At 44.8% G+C, this 20,784-nt stretch overlaps 1 protein-coding gene across 2 annotated transcripts; it reads left to right on the forward strand.

The window, feature by feature from the left end:
* Positions 1-9,934: 9,934 nt before the first annotated feature.
* Positions 9,935-20,328, forward strand: LOC136588150 (oocyte zinc finger protein XlCOF7.1-like). Of its 2 annotated transcripts, none has more exons than XM_066587157.1 (5): positions 9,935-10,989; positions 13,600-13,707; positions 15,659-15,844; positions 15,921-16,041; positions 16,125-20,328. In XM_066587157.1, exons 2-5 carry the CDS (start codon positions 13,630-13,632, stop codon positions 17,141-17,143), a joined length of 1,404 nt encoding a protein of 467 aa, XP_066443254.1. In that variant the 5' UTR covers positions 9,935-10,989; positions 13,600-13,629; the 3' UTR covers positions 17,144-20,328. The 2 variants fall into 2 exon arrangements, with proteins under 2 accessions (XP_066443254.1, XP_066443253.1); XM_066587156.1 differs by lacking the exon at positions 9,935-10,989 and adding an exon at positions 15,320-15,491 and having other exon boundaries at positions 13,601-13,707.
* Positions 20,329-20,784: the final 456 nt, after the last annotated feature.

Raw genomic sequence — 20,784 nt, forward strand, 5'->3', positions numbered from 1 at the left:
ATCAGCCGCTTTCAGCAGAAGAGGTTAAATTACTGCACAATCATCTACTGCTTCCTGTTATCAGCCACTTTCAGCAGAAGAGGTTAAATTACTGCACAATCATCTACTGCTTCCTGTTATCAGCCGCTTTCAGCAGAAGAGGTTAAATTACTGCACAATCATCTACTGCTTCCTGTTATCAGCCGCTTTCAGCAGAAGAGGTTAAATTACTGCACAATCATCTACTGCTTCCTGTTATCAGCCGCTTTCAGCAGAAGAGGTTAAATTACTGCACAATCATCTACTGCTTCCTGTTATCAGCCGCTTTCAGCAGAAGAGGTTAAATTACTGCACAATCATCTACTGCTTCCTGTTGATAGGGGTCAATCATTATTAATCAATAACCTAACATAAGAAAGATAAGGAAACAGTGTAATAAATGTGACATTAGTTATTTGGTTATATAATGTTATGTATTATATGTAAAACATTCCGGAAGTTGCTAGTAGAATGTGGATATAGAACCATATGTAAAAAGGTATATTCAAGCGTTTATTTGAATATTGATTTTAGAATACTAAATGTATGATTAATTAGATTTTATTCAGCTATCTTACTGAATACCAACTTACCAACTTTGTGCTGACTCCCAGTAGGTGGCTGGACCAGTTTTGTCTATGTGAAAAGTAGAAACAATGTCCCCTCTTTTGATGTGCAAATTGTTGATGGATCTTTAAGATTACATTCTGATTAAGTAGGTACTCAGGCAGCCAGGAGACAACCTTTATTATCACATGTAATTGTTTTATGTATAGTTCAAACAGCTTTGTTGATACCTTTTGTTTAAAAGGCTTTTGATTTACAGCCCTATTGTAATCTGTTGGAATGAGGGTTTGGTCAGCAAAAGTAGAATGAAACTAGATATTGGAAACGCCTTCTTTCCAACTTACATATAAACTAGCAATGTACAACAATAAACAGAATTCATTCTGATTTACTAAGTCTGTGTATAGTGGGTCATTATGGTTCTCAACTATGAGTACTCTATATAATATTTCCTCTTAATTTGGATACAGGCAACATTCGCATTTCGGTCTGCGTTCCAGACCCCCCACAGTTTATTTGGCGCCCAACGTGGGGCAGAAGCTAACTCCTTACCTGCAGCCGATACCTGACTACACTACCTGCCGACCAGCCGGACGAGAGGCCACGGGACCCCAGATCTACAAAACACCGGTATACGGTAAGCTCTTGACTTGCCACTCAAGCTCTGGGCTCTCCTGACTTCATTCAGTCCTCGTGTCGACAGGGGGTGAGTTGCTGTATGTTATATAGGATGCTTCTGCCTGTTATTTACGGTGTTCTTAGTGACCGTGCTAGACGGAAGAACCCTTGTGTGTATATTGCCATGTTGCCTGTAGTAATTGTTGAAATCTGTACGTTGATAGTCTGTGTCGTGTTAGCCATAATTCGCTTTTACTGAGTCTGTTATAATATCACCAGAAGTTCCCTTAAAAATAGAGGTCTGGGTGACAAATAGAGGTCTGGGTGACAAATAGAGGTCTGGGTGACAAATAGAGGTCTGGGTGACAAATAGAAGTCTGGGTGACAAATAGAGGTCTGGGTGACAAATAGAGGTCTGGGTGACAAATAGAGGTCTGGGTGACAAATAGAAGTCTGGGTGACAAATAGAGGTCTGGGTGACAAATAGAGGTCTGGGTGACAAATAGGGATATAAAATATAGAAAGATAGGACTTAGAAAGCAGGAACCTTTAACTATGAGTTCTGGTAACAGTACGGAAAAAAAGCATATGAAAGATATCAGAAACGCCGGTTTAGATAAAGGAACAGACAATATGGGAAACGTACAGGGCAAGTAGTATGCCTATATGGAAATCAGCTAGAGAAATAGTAAAAGACAAAGAAGGCACGTTAGCTGTGGGAAGAAGAATGTAGTAAGGTGTTTAGAATTTTGGGAGTCTTAGACCAGCAAGTTTGGGGAAAAGATTCAGAGATAGTCAAAAGGTTGTATAAAAATATGTTAGACAGATGGATTAAGGCAAGTGTAGATACGGCAGTAAGGGGTTATCAGAGAAAGGGAATCCTCTTATAGTTTGTGTCCCTCTGGGACATAAAGTAAGTTCATGCAAAATCTGTGGACAATTATGTGACAAATAACCACTATTGTTTGTCTTGTAAGTCTTGTTGTTATGTAAACTAATCTTTGTTGTACGTCTTAGTGTTCTTGTAATGTCTAATTTCTAAGTGCAAGAAAGTTATACCCCACTCACATCTGTGGGGGTTCAAAAGAACAATGAAGTATATATATACTGGGTGGTTTTTTTTTGTTTTTTTTCCTGAGTGTAAAGTTGATGTAAGCAATTTTAGCTGAAGGTTATAGAAAAAAAAAAAAGCAAGTCAATGAGTTAAGGAAAGGTAGAAGGTTTAACAATGCACGGTAATAATAGTTGCTATCTGGAGTGGTGAATATAAGTATGTAGGTAGAAATGGGCATAAGTTGTATTGTGTTTGTCATTGGGTAGCCTATTCTGAGCGAATTGTGTAAAAACCGCGGTACTAAGAGTTTTTCTTATCTATACATAATTCGCTCATTATTGGAAGTCTGGTGTACAGTAAATACAATCCCAATTTCTACTTCACATATTATCAGTCCGTATAGGAATGAATAAAACCCCCCTTAGTGAGTGTGAATTTGCAGTTTAGAAGATGTTTACAGGCAGTGGAACCAGTTATACAGCTATTTGTCTGGAGAAGTTTCTGTGTTCTATAGAAGATAAGATACATTTCAAAGGGTGGAGTACTGGGCTTTAGAAGACCTACTTGTCTTTGCAAAGAAATGTGAATTAAGAATTGGTTATATTTGGCTACACAGGAAGTATGTTGTATTATATATATACTGTTCAATAGCTAAAAATGAAATGAGAAAAGAATTCAAAGCACAGGTATATAATGTTCTCTCATTGTGGGGTCAGTTCCCTCTTCAACCTTCACCCCCTCCTTCATCTCAATTCCAACCGTCTCCTTCCCCCCACCCTATGCCAAGTCATCCACTCCAAGGTCAAACATTGGACTGGAGGGATGGACCTGCTGGCATTGTGGACAACAGAACCCGGATTGGAGAGAGAGCTGCCCTGCTTGCGGAGCTCCTCGGTGCAAACCGGTTATGCCTATGCTCACTAGATCCTAGGCTAGTGAGTGGAAGCATGAGGACAAGAAAGAGATGCAGGGAGCGGAGGGTGATATAGAAGCAGATGTAAAACAGGGAAGGCAGTGGGAACTATAATCTAAAATTATGTGAAAGACTATTGTGGCACAGATTGGGATGAAAATAAACATAAGAGAAGTAGTAGAGACGAGGGAAATAAGCAGGGTTGGGAAGTACCGACACTTTTAGACAAGTGAGGAAGTACTGACACTTAAAAAGTAGTAACTGACATGCAAATGTTTTTGTCTTTATGTGTGTGTATTAATGAAGGGCCCGTATGAGAGTTAGATTGTGTTATATGGTGTATACTGTCCGGTGGCTAGAAACTAAATGAGGCAAGAAAGACCAAACGCTGAGCCAGACCACAGGGGGTGGAGCTAGGTGATGTAAGGAGATGGGAGGGAAGAACAATAGGAAGAGGTGTTCCTCCACCCTCAACACAGACCAGCCTAGGAGAGAAGTATACGTCTTGTAATTACTAATAATTAATGCTGTTTGAAGTCTGAATGTTTTAGTTGCTTATTAATATCTTAGCTATTGTTTCATAGAGATAAAATTCAGTGTCATAGAAAGGAAGACAGACGCTGATGAAATAAGAAACTTGTAATGAATTATGTGAATTACACGGTCTTAAAAATAGAGAACATAGGGATTTTAAGATATATATATATTTTTGCTTTTTGGGTAAATGTCAGTTCTGTGATTGGTTGGACGTCTATATCACTGCTAAATGCTGTTAGTACTGCATTGTCTCTGAGAGAATGTTCTGTAGGAGAGACATGCAGACGACCAGCATCAAGGGGTGGAGCTAGATAATGTAAAAGTAGGTAATGTTTCATCCTTCTTTTGTCTACAAAGGAGGGGGTGAGGAGCTTGGGCAGTTAGGAAATTTTTTTTTCTTCTTAAATTTGATGAGACATTGCAGGCAGGATCAGATTAATAATGAATTTGCTTAAAGAATATCATATTTTAATGTGGATAGATGTTTGTGGATTATTCTGCCTTGTTGTAATTCATGTCTGTTATTTGTACTAATATCTTACAAGCCTTATCTGCATCCATCAAATTTTCACCGGATGGATCGGTACGGGTTGAGACCTCAAGTGACAGTTCAGAGGAGGTTTTGTAAACTAACTGCTCTCTTGGTAGATCCGGCTCATATATTTGTCTTGATAGCTACTGCAGAAACTCAGCTTTCCGCAGGTCCTGACAAATAGTAAGTCACCTCCAAGACAAACTCCAATTCCTGAGTCATTGCTTAGCCCAAGGAACTGGACATCTGACATAGGTGATCCAGGTATTGCAGGTCAGCAATTTCTAAATTTTTAATTTTTTTCTACAAGGTTCTGATCTATTTTAATAGAATACCAGCTTGATTATCTAGCAGTAATTGGTGCAAGGGGTTTCAGGAGTGCCGATTCAGCTGGCAGAAACTGAACCACTAGAGGTAATGTTTAAAGGGTCACGATGCCTCATGCGCTTCCTTGTGCTGGAAAGTCCTGAAAGCATATTGGGAACCGAAATGATGGGATCCTTGGGATCTTGTATCGAACTTCACTCGTCCGGTGAGGCTCGTATACACCCCAGGTCTGAAAGTCACCCGACCTTCGGTCGGATGGCAGCAGACCTAGCGACACCTCTCCCTGTCTTCACTCTTACGCACGCAGAGAAACAAGTTCTTAGTGTCGTTCCTTCGAGCCTTTGGGCTACCAGTCAGACGGACCTCGACAGACTGTCTGTATTTGTTTGTATTTAATTTCAGAGGAAAGCAGTACTGTTGGATAGTGCTGCCACAAGGGGCACAGTATAGCCCAATACCAGTTCACCAGATTCATGAAACTGGTATTAGACGCCTGGCCAATTCGCGAGGGCACCGCCCTCTTGTAATATGTTGATGATTTGTTTTTATTTTCTTTTATGTACTGCTGACACAAATAGTTACCTCAATGCATCACTAAGCCTTTTGTGTTTCCTCCATCAGAGTAGAATGGCTGCAAAGCCAGCAAAGAGAAACTTCTTAGATTACACCATGGTGATCTACACCCCACATGACATACATGGTATCCTGACACAGGTAAGCCGTAGACATCTGTCTCTTGCTAGACGGATCAAAATGGAACTTGCATTTACACTCTTCATCCAATGTCTCATTTCAACGTTGCACCACTTTGAATCCGGCCACCTTATTGCCATTAGGTGACACTGATTCAAATGGGGGAGTAAGTACAGAGGACCAGCTTTTTGCAAATTCTCTGACTGATGAAGAGGAGGCCTTTTGATGCAGAACACCAGCATGATTGTGACAGCTGGGTTCGCACATGTCACTGACAAACCTCTCCTAAACCCCCACCTTGAAATGTTTGTGGATGGATCTAGATACCTGAATGACAAAGGAAGGTTTGTAACAGGTTTTGAAGTAGTCACACTGAATGAGATGCTTGTACAAAAGCCACTGCCGCCACACATGTCAGCGCAGGAACTGAGGCCTGTACGATTGAAAAATATACCACTACTAATATCTACACTGATTCCAGGCTCGTCTTTGGTACTGCACACGATTATGGACCCATCTGGCGGTCCAGGAGCTTTCTCACGGCACAAGGCAAGCCCATTAAGCTATCATGTTGCCAGGACAGGTGGCCATAATAAAGGTTAAAGCACACACGCAGGGGCAGTCACCAGAGAACAAGGGGATAGGGCAGCCAAGGCTGCAGCTCTCCTAGGACAGGACGCAAGACCCCTTGTGCTGTAAGTTGGATCTTGGTCCCACCACTCTTGTTGATTTGGGATTTGGCGTCCTACGGGACGTAGATGATGTACCAGCGGCTGCCTACACCCACCTCGCCGTCCTAGCTCACGGGAAAGTGCATGCCTCTCGGAATGCCATGGTTTCTGTTGTGGACAAGGTATAGTATGCTCCAGGGTTGGACAGGTTGGCAAAGGCATATGTGAAGGCATGTGAAGTGACCACTGTATCCTATTCAGAGATTACAAATCGATTACATCCAGCTTCCCAAATCAGGCAGGTATGAGTATGTCCTTGTGTGCGTGGACCTGTTCAAAGCCACCGCACAATGTACAGTGGCTAAACTTGTGTCAGAACTTGTATGTAGATTTGGGGTACTAGAGACAATTGAGAGTGACAGAGGTACACAATTTACAGGTTAAGTGATGCGAAAGGTGATGTCAGCCTGGGAGTGGAACAAGCGTTTTACACTCCATACCACCCGCAGAGTTTAACAAAGTTGAAAGAACTAAAATTATATGCTTAAGTTAAAAGAAGTGTTGTTTGGCTCTATGCCAAGATTAGGCCTGTACCATCCACAGGCCCTACAGCAGGGGTGTGATAAGGTTATTGAATATGTACAAGAACTATGTCGTAAACTGAAAATAACACCCGATCTAGTGTTTTCCCCAATTCCAGACCCTGACAATCTAGAGGGGACTCATTTCTTGCAGCCTGGAGACTGGGTGGTCGCAAAAAAAAGACACGTAATAAAGGCCTTGGACCCAAGGTTTGACGACCATACCAAGTTCTGTTGTCAACACCTACTTCTGTAAAAGTGGATACATGCCTCCCACTGCAAGAAAGTTCCCGAGCCAGAGGAAAAGTGATGGGTGGGATCCCGGCGTTGTTTGGGTGGGGGAGGTAATGGACATTTTGATTTCGACTTCTGCATTTGTCTTATTGGACTGTCTTCTTATTGGGAAACACCACTACGAACGATCCACATGGACAAGCGATGGACTGGATGGGCAAATATTTCCCACACGTGTATGCCCAACCTCAGGAGTGGAGAGGACATTTTGCGGACTTTTCTATTATCTGTCCCCACTCCTGTAGAGACTCTTCGAGACATACGCTCAATAGTTCACAATGATAGTGATGAAGTAGATGACAATGTTGTTCAGGAAAACACCTTCCTTAATTTATTTGAATATTGTTCCCATTGCGATACCATTGAATATACACATTGGACGAATATAACTCGGTTTTAGGTGAGAAATGTTGCGTTGGCTGAAGAATGTTGTAATTTTACTTGTGACTCTAATGAAATCGGGAAATGCCAACGAATTAAGGCAACAGAAGTAACAGCTACTCTGCAATCGTCCGACTAGTATAATCTTATGTGTATATATATATATATATATATATATATTGCAATTAAGGTAATAATTTTATGAATAGCTAAATGTACTGAATGCCGATTTTCTACACCCCTTTAAGTGTCTAATATGACGATGACGATATTGATGTTGATAAATCTAAGATTACTGTATTGTAAACTTGATTGACTTGCAATATTTGATATTATGTCTTCATATCTTGATGGACATAGAGTGCACCATTCCTACCTGGGAACCCGGCACCTATGGGTGACAGAACCAGGAGATAATGGTGGCTCTGATGTCCAAATGGGGGAATGATAGGGGTCAATCATTATTAATCAATAACCTAACATAAGAAAGATAAGGAAACAGTGTAATAAATGTGACATTAGTTATTTGGTTATATAATGTTATGTATTATATGTAAAACATTCCGGAAGTTGCTAGTAGAATGTGGATATAGAACCATATGTAAAAAGGTATATTCAAGCGTTTATTTGAATATTGATTTTAGAATACTAAATGTATGATTAATTAGATTTTATTCAGCTATCTTACTGAATACCAACTTACCAACTTTGTGCTGACTCCCAGTAGGTGGCTGGACCAGTTTTGTCTATGTGAAAACTAGAAACAATGTCCCCTCTTTTGATGTGCAAATTGTTGATGGATCTTTAAGATTACATTCTGATTAAGTAGGTACTCAGGCAGCCAGGAGACAACCTTTATTATCACATGTAATTGTTTTATGTATAGTTCAAACAGCTTTGTTGATACCTTTTGTTTAAAAGGCTTTTGATTTACAGCCCTATTGTAATCTGTTGGAATGAGGGTTTGGTCAGCAAAAGTAGAATGAAACTAGATATTGGAAACGCCTTCTTTCCAACTTACATATAAACTAGCAATGTACAACAATAAACAGAATTCATTCTGATTTACTAAGTCTGTGTATAGTGGGTCATTATGGTTCTCAACTATGAGTACTCTATATAATATTTCCTCTTAATTTGGATACAGGCAACATTCGCATTTCGGTCTGCGTTCCAGACCCCCCACACTGTTATCAGCCGCTTTCAGCAGAAGAGGTTAAATTACTGCACAATCATCTACTGCTTCCTGTTATCAGCCGCTTTCAGCAGAAGAGGTTAAATTACTGCACAATCATCTACTGCTTCCTGTTATCAGCCGCTTTCAGCAGAAGAGGTTAAATTACTGCACAATCATCTACTGCTTCCTGTTATCAGCCACTTTCAGCAGAAGAGGTTAAATTACTGCACAATCATCTACTGCTTCCTGTTATCAGCCACTTTCAGCAGAAGAGGTTAAATTACTGCACAATCATCTACTGCTTCCTGTTATCAGCCACTTTCAGCAGAAGAGGTTAAATTACTGCACAATCATCTACTGCTTCCTGTTATCAGCCACTTTCAGCAGAAGAGGTTAAATTACTGCACAATCATCTACTGCTTCCTGTTATCAGCCACTTTCAGCAGAAGAGGTTAAATTACTGCACAATCATCTACTGCTTCCTGTTATCAGCCACTTTCAGCAGAAGAGGTTAAATGACTGCACAATCATCTACTGCTTCCTGTTATCAGCCACTTTCGGCAGAAGAGGTTAAATGACTGCACAATCATCTACTGCTTCCTGTTATCAGCCACTTTCGGCAGAAGAGGTTAAATGACTGCACAATCATCTACTGCTTCCTGTTATCAGCCACTTTCGGCAGAAGAGGTTAAATGACTGCACAATCATCTACTGCTTCCTGTTATCAGCCACTTTCGGCAGAAGAGGTTAAATGACTGCACAATCATCTACTGCTTCCTGTTATCAGCCACTTTCGGCAGAAGAGGTTAAATGACTGCACAATCATCTACTGCTTCCTGTTATCAGCCACTTTCGGCAGAAGAGGTTAAATGACTGCACAATCATCTACTGCTTCCTGTTATCAGCCACTTTCGGCAGAAGAGGTTAAATGACTGCACAATCATCTACTGCTTCCTGTTATCAGCCACTTTCGGCAGAAGAGGTTAAATGACTGCACAATCATCTACTGCTTCCTGTTATCAGCCACTTTCGGCAGAAGAGGTGAAATGACTGCACAATCATCTACTGCTTCCTGTTATCAGCCACTTTCGGCAGAAGAGGTGAAATGACTGCACAATCATCTACTGCTTCCTGTTATCAGCCACTTTCGGCAGAAGAGGTGAAATGACTGCACAATCATCTACTGCTTCCTGTTATCAGCCACTTTCAGCAGAAGAGGTTAAATTACTGCACAATCATCTACTGCTTCCTGTTATCAGCCACTTTCAGCAGAAGAGGTTAAATTACTGCACAATCATCTACTGCTTCCTGTTATCAGCCACTTTCAGCAGAAGAGGTTAAATTACTGCACAATCATCTACTGCTTCCTGTTATCAGCCACTTTCAGCAGAAGAGGTTAAATTACTGCACAATCATCTACTGCTTCCTGTTATCAGCCACTTTCGGCAGAAGAGGTTAAATGACTGCACAATCATCTACTGCTTCCTGTTATCAGCCACTTTCGGCAGAAGAGGTTAAGTTACTGCACAATCATCTACTGCTTCCTGTTATCAGCCACTTTCAGCAGAAGAGGTTAAATGACTGCACAATCCTCTACTGCTTCCTGTTATCAGCCACTTTCAGCAGAAGAGGTTAAATTACTGCACAATCATCTACTGCTTCCTGTTATCAGCCACTTTCAGCAGAAGAGGTTAAATTACTGCACAATCATCTACTGCTTCCTGTTATCAGCCACTTTCGGCAGAAGAGGTTAAATGACTGCACAATCATCTACTGCTTCCTGTTATCAGCCACTTTCGGCAGAAGAGGTTAAATGACTGCACAATCATCTACTGCTTCCTGTTATCAGCCACTTTCGGCAGAAGAGGTTAAATGACTGCACAATCATCTACTGCTTCCTGTTATCAGCCACTTTCAGCAGAAGAGGTTAAATTACTGCACAATCATCTACTGCTTCCTGTTATCAGCCGCTTTCAGCAGAAGAGGTTAAATTACTGCACAATCATCTACTGCTTCCTGTTATCAGCCACTTTCGGCAGAAGAGGTGAAATGACTGCACAATCATCTACTGCTTCCTGTTATCAGCCACTTTCGGCAGAAGAGGTTAAGTTACTGCACAATCATCTACTGCTTCCTGTTATCAGCCACTTTCAGCAGAAGAGGTTAAATTACTGCACAATCATCTACTGCTTTCTGTTATCAGCCACTTTCGGCAGAAGAGGTTAAATTACTGCACAATCATCTACTGCTTTCTGTTATCAGCCACTTTCGGCAGAAGAGGTTAAATTACTGCACAATCATCTACTGCTTCCTGTTATCAGCCACTTTCGGCAGAAGAGGTTAAATTACTGCACAATCATCTACTGCTTCCTGTTATCAGCCACTTTCAGCAGAAGAGGTTAAATGACTGCACAATCTTCTACTGCTTCCTGTTATCAGCCACTTTCAGCAGCAGCTCGGACGGCTGTGTCCAGCTAGTTGGTAAACAAAGTGTTAAAGGGCAGATTCCACCATAACTCCTCCTGGAAGGACGCCCTTCTTGCCACGTGACTCCACAGACCCTCAGCTCCCAGAATGCCGTGCGACTCCTGCAGGAAGTTTCTGTGTAGTTTGCTTCTGGCAGAAGGTAAGAGACGCGACTACCGGGTCACAGGGCGCAGGATGGCGGTGCATGCGGGCGTGCTGCCACTTAGCAAGAATCAGAACTTCCTGCATTCCACGGCGACTGCGCGTGCATCACCGACCGCGATCTTACGTCACGCCAAACCACACGCGCGCTTATAGTGTATGGTAGTGTTACGGCATGTAGCATAATACTGTATATGGGGTATGACGGTATTATGTAGCATAATGAAGCTGTATTTGTGGTATGGTAGTGTTATACCCCACATACTGCATCATTATGCTACATAACACCGTCATACCCCATATACTGCATCATTATGCTATATAACACTACCATACCCCATATCCTTATGTAGCATAATACTGTATATGGGGTATGGTAGTGTTATACAGTATCATTATGCTACATATGGGATATGACGGTATTGTACAGTATCGTTATGCTACATAATACCGTCATACCCCATATACAGTATTATGCTACATGACACTACCATATTCCATATACAGTATCGTTATGCTACATAATACCGCCATACCCCATATACAGTATCGTTATGCTACATAATACCGTCATACCCCATATACAGTATTATGCTACATGACACTACCATACCCCATATACAGTATCGTTATGCTACATAATACCGCCATACCCCATATACAGTATCGTTATGCTACCGCTTCACCTGCGATGTGCGGGGAGCGTTTACACGCAGCGAGACGTCGGCGATCCTGCGATGGTTTTTATGCTGCTTGGAAGTCAGCGATTGTTTCCTTTTTACAAACCTTCTTTACTGTTTCCCCCCCGATGTAGGGATTATCGCCCCGTGTGACGGCCGCTTCATACAGCGAAGAGTTGTTTACTCATGTGGTTGCCATAGCAGCCGGGAGCCCCCCGGACTGACACCATGGATTGCCGATCACCCCTTGTCTGTGGAGTGGGGGGGGAAAGACAAAAATGGGGGAGAAGGGGTGGGGGGGGACAGAAGTTATCCTCCAGTGTGACAGGAATGCCTTGGGGAGCGGTCGGCTACACCGGTGATTGGGGGTGGGGGGAGACGAATAGCCGTCAGCCATAGACGTACGCTGGCCAATGGGAAGACATGGGTCCCAAATAGCTGCCAGCCGATGGCTTGGCCCGGGTGACGCCACAGCGAGATGGTTTCTTGGCGACTGTTCTTGCGGGGGGTTTGCCTTCGTACTCGCCTCTGACATGGTGGACGGGCGCGGATTCTACGGGAAAGCAGGAGTTTGAGAAAAAACACCTCTACTGCCTCTGTGCAGGTTTTTCAACTTTAACCCCTTCTGTACCTCCTGGCAGGGAGCTACTTAGCGCGCCTTGAGGATAGCGTGGGGTCTCTTCTGATCTTGTGCTATCCGACAACAGGAGCCAGCCTCCCCCTGCAACAGCGCCCCTAGCTGTTAACTCTTTCCCTGCCACGATCTATGTAGATGACGGCATGTAAAGGGTTCCCTCTGTGGCGTCTTGGGACTCTCGTGATATAATCGCAGAGAGCCCGACAGGTTGCCATGGCAACAGGACACCACCTACAGGCGTCCTGTATTACCACTACCTATGATCGCTATAACAAGCGATAAGGCATTGCAGGAGAGAAGTCCTGCAATGCCTTATCATAGCGATCATCGGTGTCAATGTACAAGTCCCCCAGAGGGACACAAATAGTGTGCTGATAATGTAGAAAAATGTAAAAAAACACCCCTTTTTTGTGCTTTTCGCTATATTTGCCTAAAAATTTTTGTTGAAAATTGAAAATCCCACATATTTGGTATCATCGTGTCCGTAACGGGGCGTACAGTAAGGTGAACACTCCTTTTATCCTGCACGACAAAAAGTGTAAAAAAAACAGCTAAAAAACTAAGGCAAGAAGCAATTTTTTTATTTTGCCTCCCAAAAAACGCAATAAAAGTGATGAAAAAAGCTGAACGTACCCTAAAATGGCAGCGATAAAAACTACAGCTCATCTGGCAAAACATGAGCCCCCACAGCCCCCGGCCACGGGAACATAACAAAGTTACAGGACTTTGAATGCTGCGAGTTAGAAAGAAGAACAGATTTCCATAAAAGGGGTTTTATTGCAGAAAAGGGGAAAAGCCTAAAAAAAAAAAAATATATAAATATTGTGGTATCGCTGTAACCGTGCCGACCCGCAGAAACCACGGATCGTGTCGTTAAAGCTGCAGGACTAACGCTATGAAAAAAAACACAAAAATCTCTGGCAGAATCATAAAAAAGATTGATAAAAGTATTACAATACGGTCAACGGACCCAAAAACAGCACCGATAGAAACTACAGCCCGCCACACACAACACAAGCCCCCATACGGCTGCGCCTACGGAAAAATACAAAAAGGTATGGAGATGAGAGGCCGCCAAAAATCGTTGCGTCCTTAAGCCCTAAATAGGCGGTGTCCTTAAGGGGGTCAGTAAAGTGTCTTAATGCCTGGCCTGTTTGTGAACCTATTGCGGTATCTTAGGATTTAGTGTAAACCCCCTGACTATGGCAGTGCGGATGCCCACGTCCTCATGTTGTAAACAATGGGGTATACATGTCTAATGCACTGTGACCACTCAATGCTCTCGTTCCAGATTTCATGTCTGCAGTGTCCATCCCTGAACATGGACACAAAGCAGAGTGACCCTACTGAGCTGGTCCTGAACCTGACCCTGGAGATGGTCCTCCTGCTGACCAGAGAGGTGAGGGCCTCCATATAGGATGGCTGGGGGACATGTGCCACAACTGTTAACCATCGAGAACTTGTCTTAGCACTCATGATGGTGTTCAATATGTAAGCTGATATCTTGGGCTTTAGTGAGAGGCAGTCGTCTACGGAGACGATACCACAAGGTTCTATCACAGGGCAGACCTAGAAAGTTCTGGTCTCCATAGTAAACCTTTAAGTGAGCCGCCCCCCCCAGATCCATGTGAGAGCGATGGTGCCGAATACTTCTTGGCTGAGCTGCTAGACACAAAATCCAAACTTCTGTGAGAGTACAGTGCTGAGACTATGGACCCACATGGAGATCAAGGTGTGGGCACAAGAGGCATCGGACCCCAAATGACTACATTATTCCAGTGCCCGCCCTCCGTCCTCTTAATGTCAGTCAGCTCCCTCCGGTAAAGTGGTGTCCGCACTAAGCACATTTATTGCCTATCCGCAGGGGGCCAAGAACATGGTTAAGGGCTCCTTGCCGCTCCCTCCCCCATTACTCTTAGTGGCTGCTGACCATTTTCCTCCAAGTTTTCTCTTTAGTTATGGCAGCGGCGTTCCTGGGATGTTAAAGACTAGAAGCACAACCCCAAGACGTGTGTGCAGATAACATATACCGCCACTGTTATGGAATTCAATGTTCCGTCAATATGCTGTGAGGCTCCAAATCAGAGGTGGTTATGGCGGCCGCCGTGAGAAAGCAATGAAACACAGAGATCAGGCCTGTGTCTAGAAGCAATCTGTGTTTATTCTGTACATTGTCATTTCTTATACCAAAAATAGAAGGAGTATCAGTAGGCGTATCAGTAGGCGTATCAGTGCAAAGGCTAGTGTTACAAAGTTCAATCTGTTATACTGAGGTCAAAGTACTAAGGTGGTGAATAATTGCGTTTTCTCAATAAACATGGCTTCTTTTGTTGGAATGTAGACTGACTGTCTAGTACCTTGATTCTTTATCACAATCTACATTTTAATCACATGCCCTAGACAGCAGTTAATGATCGAAGCATTCCATTATCCTTTGATCATTGTAACGAGATTAACAAGATCTTGGAGACATGATGGACATTTAAGATTACACCTCTACTTAATGTAATTAAGTACTAACCTAAATGTACAAGCATTTATCAGAGCTTTTCATAGGACACAGAATAGAGTGTACAATTTAGGCCTACAGCCTCCGGAAACGTGTATCAAAGATACATACATATATAAATTAATATGTTCATAACCCTCACAGCCACACACCCAAGGGAAGATGAAGCCCTGTTCATTTCACTAACAGTGACTGGTCTCTAGTAGACATAGAAACCATATAGTCACCAAATAGATTGCAGAGACCTCCAGTGTTCACAGGTGACGTTGTCTCTGATTGGAGCCATCCACTTTTGCTTTTCTTCTCTCTCTAGGCCCAGACCACCATGAAGACGTCTTCCAGCCATGACTGGTCTCTGCACACTTTTCCAATCTTTTCATTGCCCAGTTACTCCCCATAGTAATAATAGTAATAGTATTACCCTTTGTGCCTCATACAGTACCAGTCCTCTCCAAAGTAGTAGTGCCTCCATGCAGTCATAATTTCTCCATTGTGCCCACAGGGTAATAATGCCACTTACAGTGCAGAATCACCTTGAGAAGTGGCGCTGCTCCTGGACACAGTGTGGCTCTGTGTGCAGCCAGCCGTTCCCCCGTCTCCCGCGCCGCGGATGCTGTACTGATTCTGGTGGTGGAGTCGGACTGTGCCGGGCCGTATCAGACTCAATAATAAAGGTTCTTCTGTGCTGCCGACTAGAGTTTTTCTGGGGGTGGTGGAGTGACGGGAGGCAGGGACATTCGGTCCTGGGCCCCATGGTGGCCATGCGGTCTGCCCTTGTTGAGGCTAGGCCACGGTCTACACTGTTCCCTATTGTAATGTAACATTCTTTCTCATCATGTAGGATTATTTTGTTGTGAAGAAGCCAGAAGGGAGAGCAACAAGTAGCAGTCTTCAGCTTGTAGAGGGATCTTGGGGCGGGCTAACAGATGGTCACATACCTTTGCCTCAATCGGGGATACATGAGCCACAAAATAAGCAGAAGATCCTTGACCTCACCAATAAGATCATTGAGCTGCTGACGGGAGAGGTGAGACGCTGGGCATGTTATACAGTAAGGCCAAGAGTAGCGTGTCTGGATGGTGACTGTATCATCGTGTTGTCAGGTTCCTATAAGGTGTCAGGATGTGGCCGTCTTCTTCTCCGAGGAGGAGTGGGACTACATAGAAGAACACAAGGAAACGTACAACGTCATGACTGAGAACCACCGGACTCTGACGTCACCGGGTAGGAGACTCTCTGGAGACCACGTAATGTACTAGCTAGAAAAATGTGCAAAAGTTTTCAATATCTGCTATTGTTTCCACCAGGTTTACCCAAAGGTAGCAGAACTGAGTATCCATCAATGCGGATTAAGGAGGAACAATATGAAGAAAACGTAGCAAACCCTGATATATATATACCTACAGAGAGCATGCAACAAAATCCTGTTTATGAAGAAGCGGTCTCATGTGATGGAGGGAATCTCATCGAAACTACACAGCAATATCCATTCACTCATATTAAGGAGGAACCAGTGTCATGTAATATTGGAACCCTCACAAACCGAAACCTTTATACAGCCACAGGTATTCATACACAACAATATGCGCATACGTCTATTAAAGAGGAACCACGCTCATGCCATGGAAGAGACTTCAAAGGCCATAGAAATACTCCCCATGATGAACCACAACCATATCTGCCTACTCATATTAAGGATGAGCCGGGCTTACAGGATGGGGAATCCCTCCCAGATCCCCATGTGTATGCAGAACAATGTTCACCTGGTGTTAATGTGGAGCCAGTCTCCAGTAGAGGAAACCTCATATGTAACGCACATCTTCCATCCGCTCATGCTAAAGAAGGTCTTCCACATCCAACCTCTCCAGAGACGCCAAGTAGAGCCAATGACGGCATCAATATACAATTTTCTTGCTCTGAATGCAAGAAATGTTTCCTGTCCATGGCGGAGTTGGTGTCACATCAAGGACTTCATATAGCAGAGAAACTGCTTCAGAGCGGGACGCATGTCTTCACCACAGCGATTGTGCACGCTCCCCAAGTGCCGCCCGTGAAACATAAACTGTTGACTTGCTCGAAGTGTGAGAGAACATTCTACACCAAATCCTCACTTGTGGGCCATATGAAGACCCACTGGGGGAAAGTCAATCACCTAAAGAACGAAACCTTTAAATGTGATCAGTGTGGGAAGTGTTTCTCAAGTAAATCCCTGCTTCACGTGCATTCAAGACTCCACTTTGGGGATAGACCTTATGCCTGTAGCACATGCGGAGAACGGTTCATGAGGAATAGCGGTCTTGGCAGACATCAAAGAAAACATCAATGAGGAGCAAGAACTGTGCCTTCACGTTAGCAGACGTCGCCCGCCGCATGTATGGAATTGGGACGATCACTGGAGAATAATACAACCCCAATTCCAAAAGGGTTGAGACGCCGTGTGAAAATGTAAGGGAAACAAAAAAAGAGAGTACCGTGATTTGCAAATCTCCTCTAACCATATTATATCAATAATAGAGCACACCAGAGGGGGAGACCTTTTCCATTTCATTAAAAAAAAAAATAACAGAGACTGATGGCGGCGACATCTCACAACAGTCGGTCGGCTGTGCCCACCGCTGTGAGGCATCCCCTCCTCTGGGCAGTGCGGAGACCCATTGCTGGAGTTTTGGGAGAGGCATGTTGTCCCCTTGTCTTGCTCCTCGGTCGTCTCTGCCAGATTTTTCGGTACATGATGCGCCAGGTGTTTCCTATTGGTGGAAGGTCTGGACTGCAGGTGGCCGGTTCACCCCGGACTCTTCTCCTGTGAAGCTGTTGTGATGGATGTAGTATATGGTGGAAGGTCTGGACTGCAGGCGGTCGGTTCACCCCGAACTCTTCTCCTGTGAAGCTGTTGTGATGGATGTAGTATATGGTGGAAGGTCTGGACTGCAGGCGGCCGGTTCACCCCGGACTCTTCTCCTGTGAAGCTGTTGTGATGGATGCAGTATATAGTGGAAGGTCTGGACTGCAGGCGGCCGGTTCACCCCAGATTACTCCTCTGCGAAGCCATGCTGTTGTGATGGATGTAGTATATGGTGGAAGGTCTGGACTGCAGGCGGCCGGTTCACCCCGGACTCTTCTCCTGTGAAGCCATGCTGTTGTGATGGATGTAGTATGTGGTGGAAGGTCTGGACTGCAGGCGGCCGGTTCACCCCGGACTCTTCTCCTGTGAAGCCATGCTGTTGTGATGGATGTAGTATATGGTGGAAGGTCTGGACTGCAGGCGGTCGGTTCACCCCGGACTCTTCTCCTGTGAAGCCATGCTGTTGTCATGGATGTAGTATGTGGTGGAAGGTCTGGACTGCAGGCGGCCGGTTCACCCCGGACTCTTCTCCTGTGAAGCTGTTGTGATGGATGTAGTATATGGTGGAAGGTCTGGACTGCAGGCGGTCGGTTCACCCCGGACTCTTCTCCTGTGAAGCTGTAGTGATGGATGCAGTATAGGGTGGAAGGTCTGGACTGCAGGCGGTCGGTTCACCCCGGACTCTTCTCCTGTGAAGCTGTTGTGATGGATGTAGTATATGGTGGAAGGTCTGGACTGCAGGCGGTCGGTTCACCCCGGACTCTTCTCCTGTGGAGCCATGCTGTTGTGATAGATGTAGTATATGGTGGAAGGTCTGGACTGCAGGCGGCCGGTTCACCCCGGACTCTTCTCCTGTGAAGCCATGCTGTTGTGATGGATGTAGTATATGGTGGAAGGTCTGGACTGCAGGTGGTCGGTTCACCCCGGACTCTTCTCCTGTGAAGCTGTTGTAGTGGATGTAGTATATGGTGGAAGGTCTGGAGTGCAGGCGGCCGGTTCACCCCGGAGTCTTCTCCTGTGAAGCTGTTGTGATGGATGTAGTATATGGTGAAAGGTCTGCACTGCAGGCGGTTGGTTCACCCCGGACTCTTCTGGAAGCCATGTTGTTGTGATGGATGCAGTATGGGGTTCAGCATTGTCCTGCTGTACTACTATACGAGGCCTTCCCTGACAGGGACGTCTGGATGGAGCATATGATGTTCTAATACCTCTATTTACCGCTCAGCATTGATAGTGCCTGTAAGGATGTGTAAGCTGCCCATGCCAGAGGCACTAATGCCACCCCATCCCATCAGAGGTGCAGGACTGTGCGCAGATAATTAGCTGGAGGTTCCTCTCCTCTGGAGTCCGCAGGACACGGCTCAGTGCTTCCCAGTTTAAATGATCTTTGGCCCAGAGAAGACGCCGGCGTTTCTGGATTGCGTTGATGTCTGGCTTCTTCTTTGCATGATACAGACCTAACTTGCAGTTGTGGATTCCACGTGATTTCTGGAAGTGCTCCTGAGCCCACGCAGGGATTTTTCTTTAATGCAGTGTCTCCCTTCCCCCTCTGATATGTGTTCTGGGTTCTCCCTTCCCCCTCTGATATGTGTTCTGGGTTCTCCCTTCCCCCTCTGATATGTGTTCTGGGTTCTCCCTTCCCCTCTGATGTGTTCTGCGTTCTACTGGTCATAGAACATTTCTTTACATCTTACACAGCTTCCGAACTTTTTTTGGAATTTGGGTTGTATATAACAGGATCTAAAATAGTTGGATGTTCTCCAAGACCGCCACCGATTCCTGTGCCCACTACTACTTTCTTTCATGATGTACATCAATGTTGGAGCTTTCTTGGAGTTGGGAATCTACTCTGAGCTCATGCACCCCAATGCGGCCGTGTGCGCTCAGATGTGGCGAATGTGCTGCAGATCTGTGGCTTCGGAGTCTGCATAACCTCATCTGTTTGTATTATAGCATTATTCACTCGTACTGTTAGAGGAAATAAAGTCCGGAGCGTATGCTCAGATGTGCAGCATGCTCATGGATTTGGCCTTCTGCAGTCCACGGGGGGGACCTGTGCCTCACTGAATGCACAATCTGCATGTAACACATGGCATTCCATGTGTGAGGTCTACCATGTGCCGCCCGTGGTCCGCTCCGTGGACGGCTCCGTGGGTCCGCTCTGAACCTCGGTCATATTAAAGGAGTTATCCAAGAAGACAAGTTTATGTTTTATAGCATTTAAAAACAAAGAAACCCGACTCGCTGCGCCAGTGCTGAAACTCCAGTGGTCCTCCTGGTCTTTGTTTACATGCAAGCATCATGTGACCACTGCAGCCAATTGGGAGCCTCAGTGGTCACAGCTTTTGTATCGTGACTGCCATCTTTGAGTGGTCATGCCAGTAGGCCACCGATTGGCTGCAGGGATCACATACTGCCCACTTGTAAATAAAGGCTGGGACTACTTCCGGAGCGTTGGCGCTGGATCAGCAGGGAATAGGACAAGTGAGGAGGGTTTTGGTTTTTTATCTTACATCATTTTCAGGGGTTTTTACATCTTTACTACTCAGAAACCCCCTTTACTTTTATACCGGCACGGGGTCCCTGAGAGGGGACATCCCAAGTGTTGTCCCGGGACGTTATGATTTTTGTATAAACCTAATAAATGACCCCGGCTTTGGTAAACCGCAGCTCTGCGTACGGACATTGGCTGTTCTGATCAAGGTCAGAGATCAGGGATGAGTATGAAAGTGTCGCCCATAAACAATGTATTGCGTCTGGACAGCGGTTCATACTCTGCCTATACCAATAGTGACATCCCCCAGAGTGGCCCCAGCGGGAATAGTGACATCCCCCAGAGCGGCCCCAGCGGGAATAGTGACATCCCCCAGAGCGGCCCCAGCGGGAATAGTGACATCCCCCTGAGCGGCCCCAGCGGGAATAGTGACATCCCCCTGAGCGGCCCCAGCGGGAATAGTGACATCCCCCAGAGCGGCCCCAGCGGGAATAGTGACATCCCCCAGAGCGGCCCCAGCGGGAATAGTGACATCCCCCAGAGCGGCCCCAGCGGGAATAGTGACATCCCCCAGAGCGGCCCCAGCGGGAATAGTGACATCCCCCAGAGCGGCCCCAGCGGGAATAGTGAC

This window comes from Eleutherodactylus coqui, chromosome 13 (assembly GCF_035609145.1).
Source record: "Eleutherodactylus coqui strain aEleCoq1 chromosome 13, aEleCoq1.hap1, whole genome shotgun sequence".
NCBI classification, from domain to species: Eukaryota; Metazoa; Chordata; class Amphibia; order Anura; family Eleutherodactylidae; genus Eleutherodactylus; species Eleutherodactylus coqui.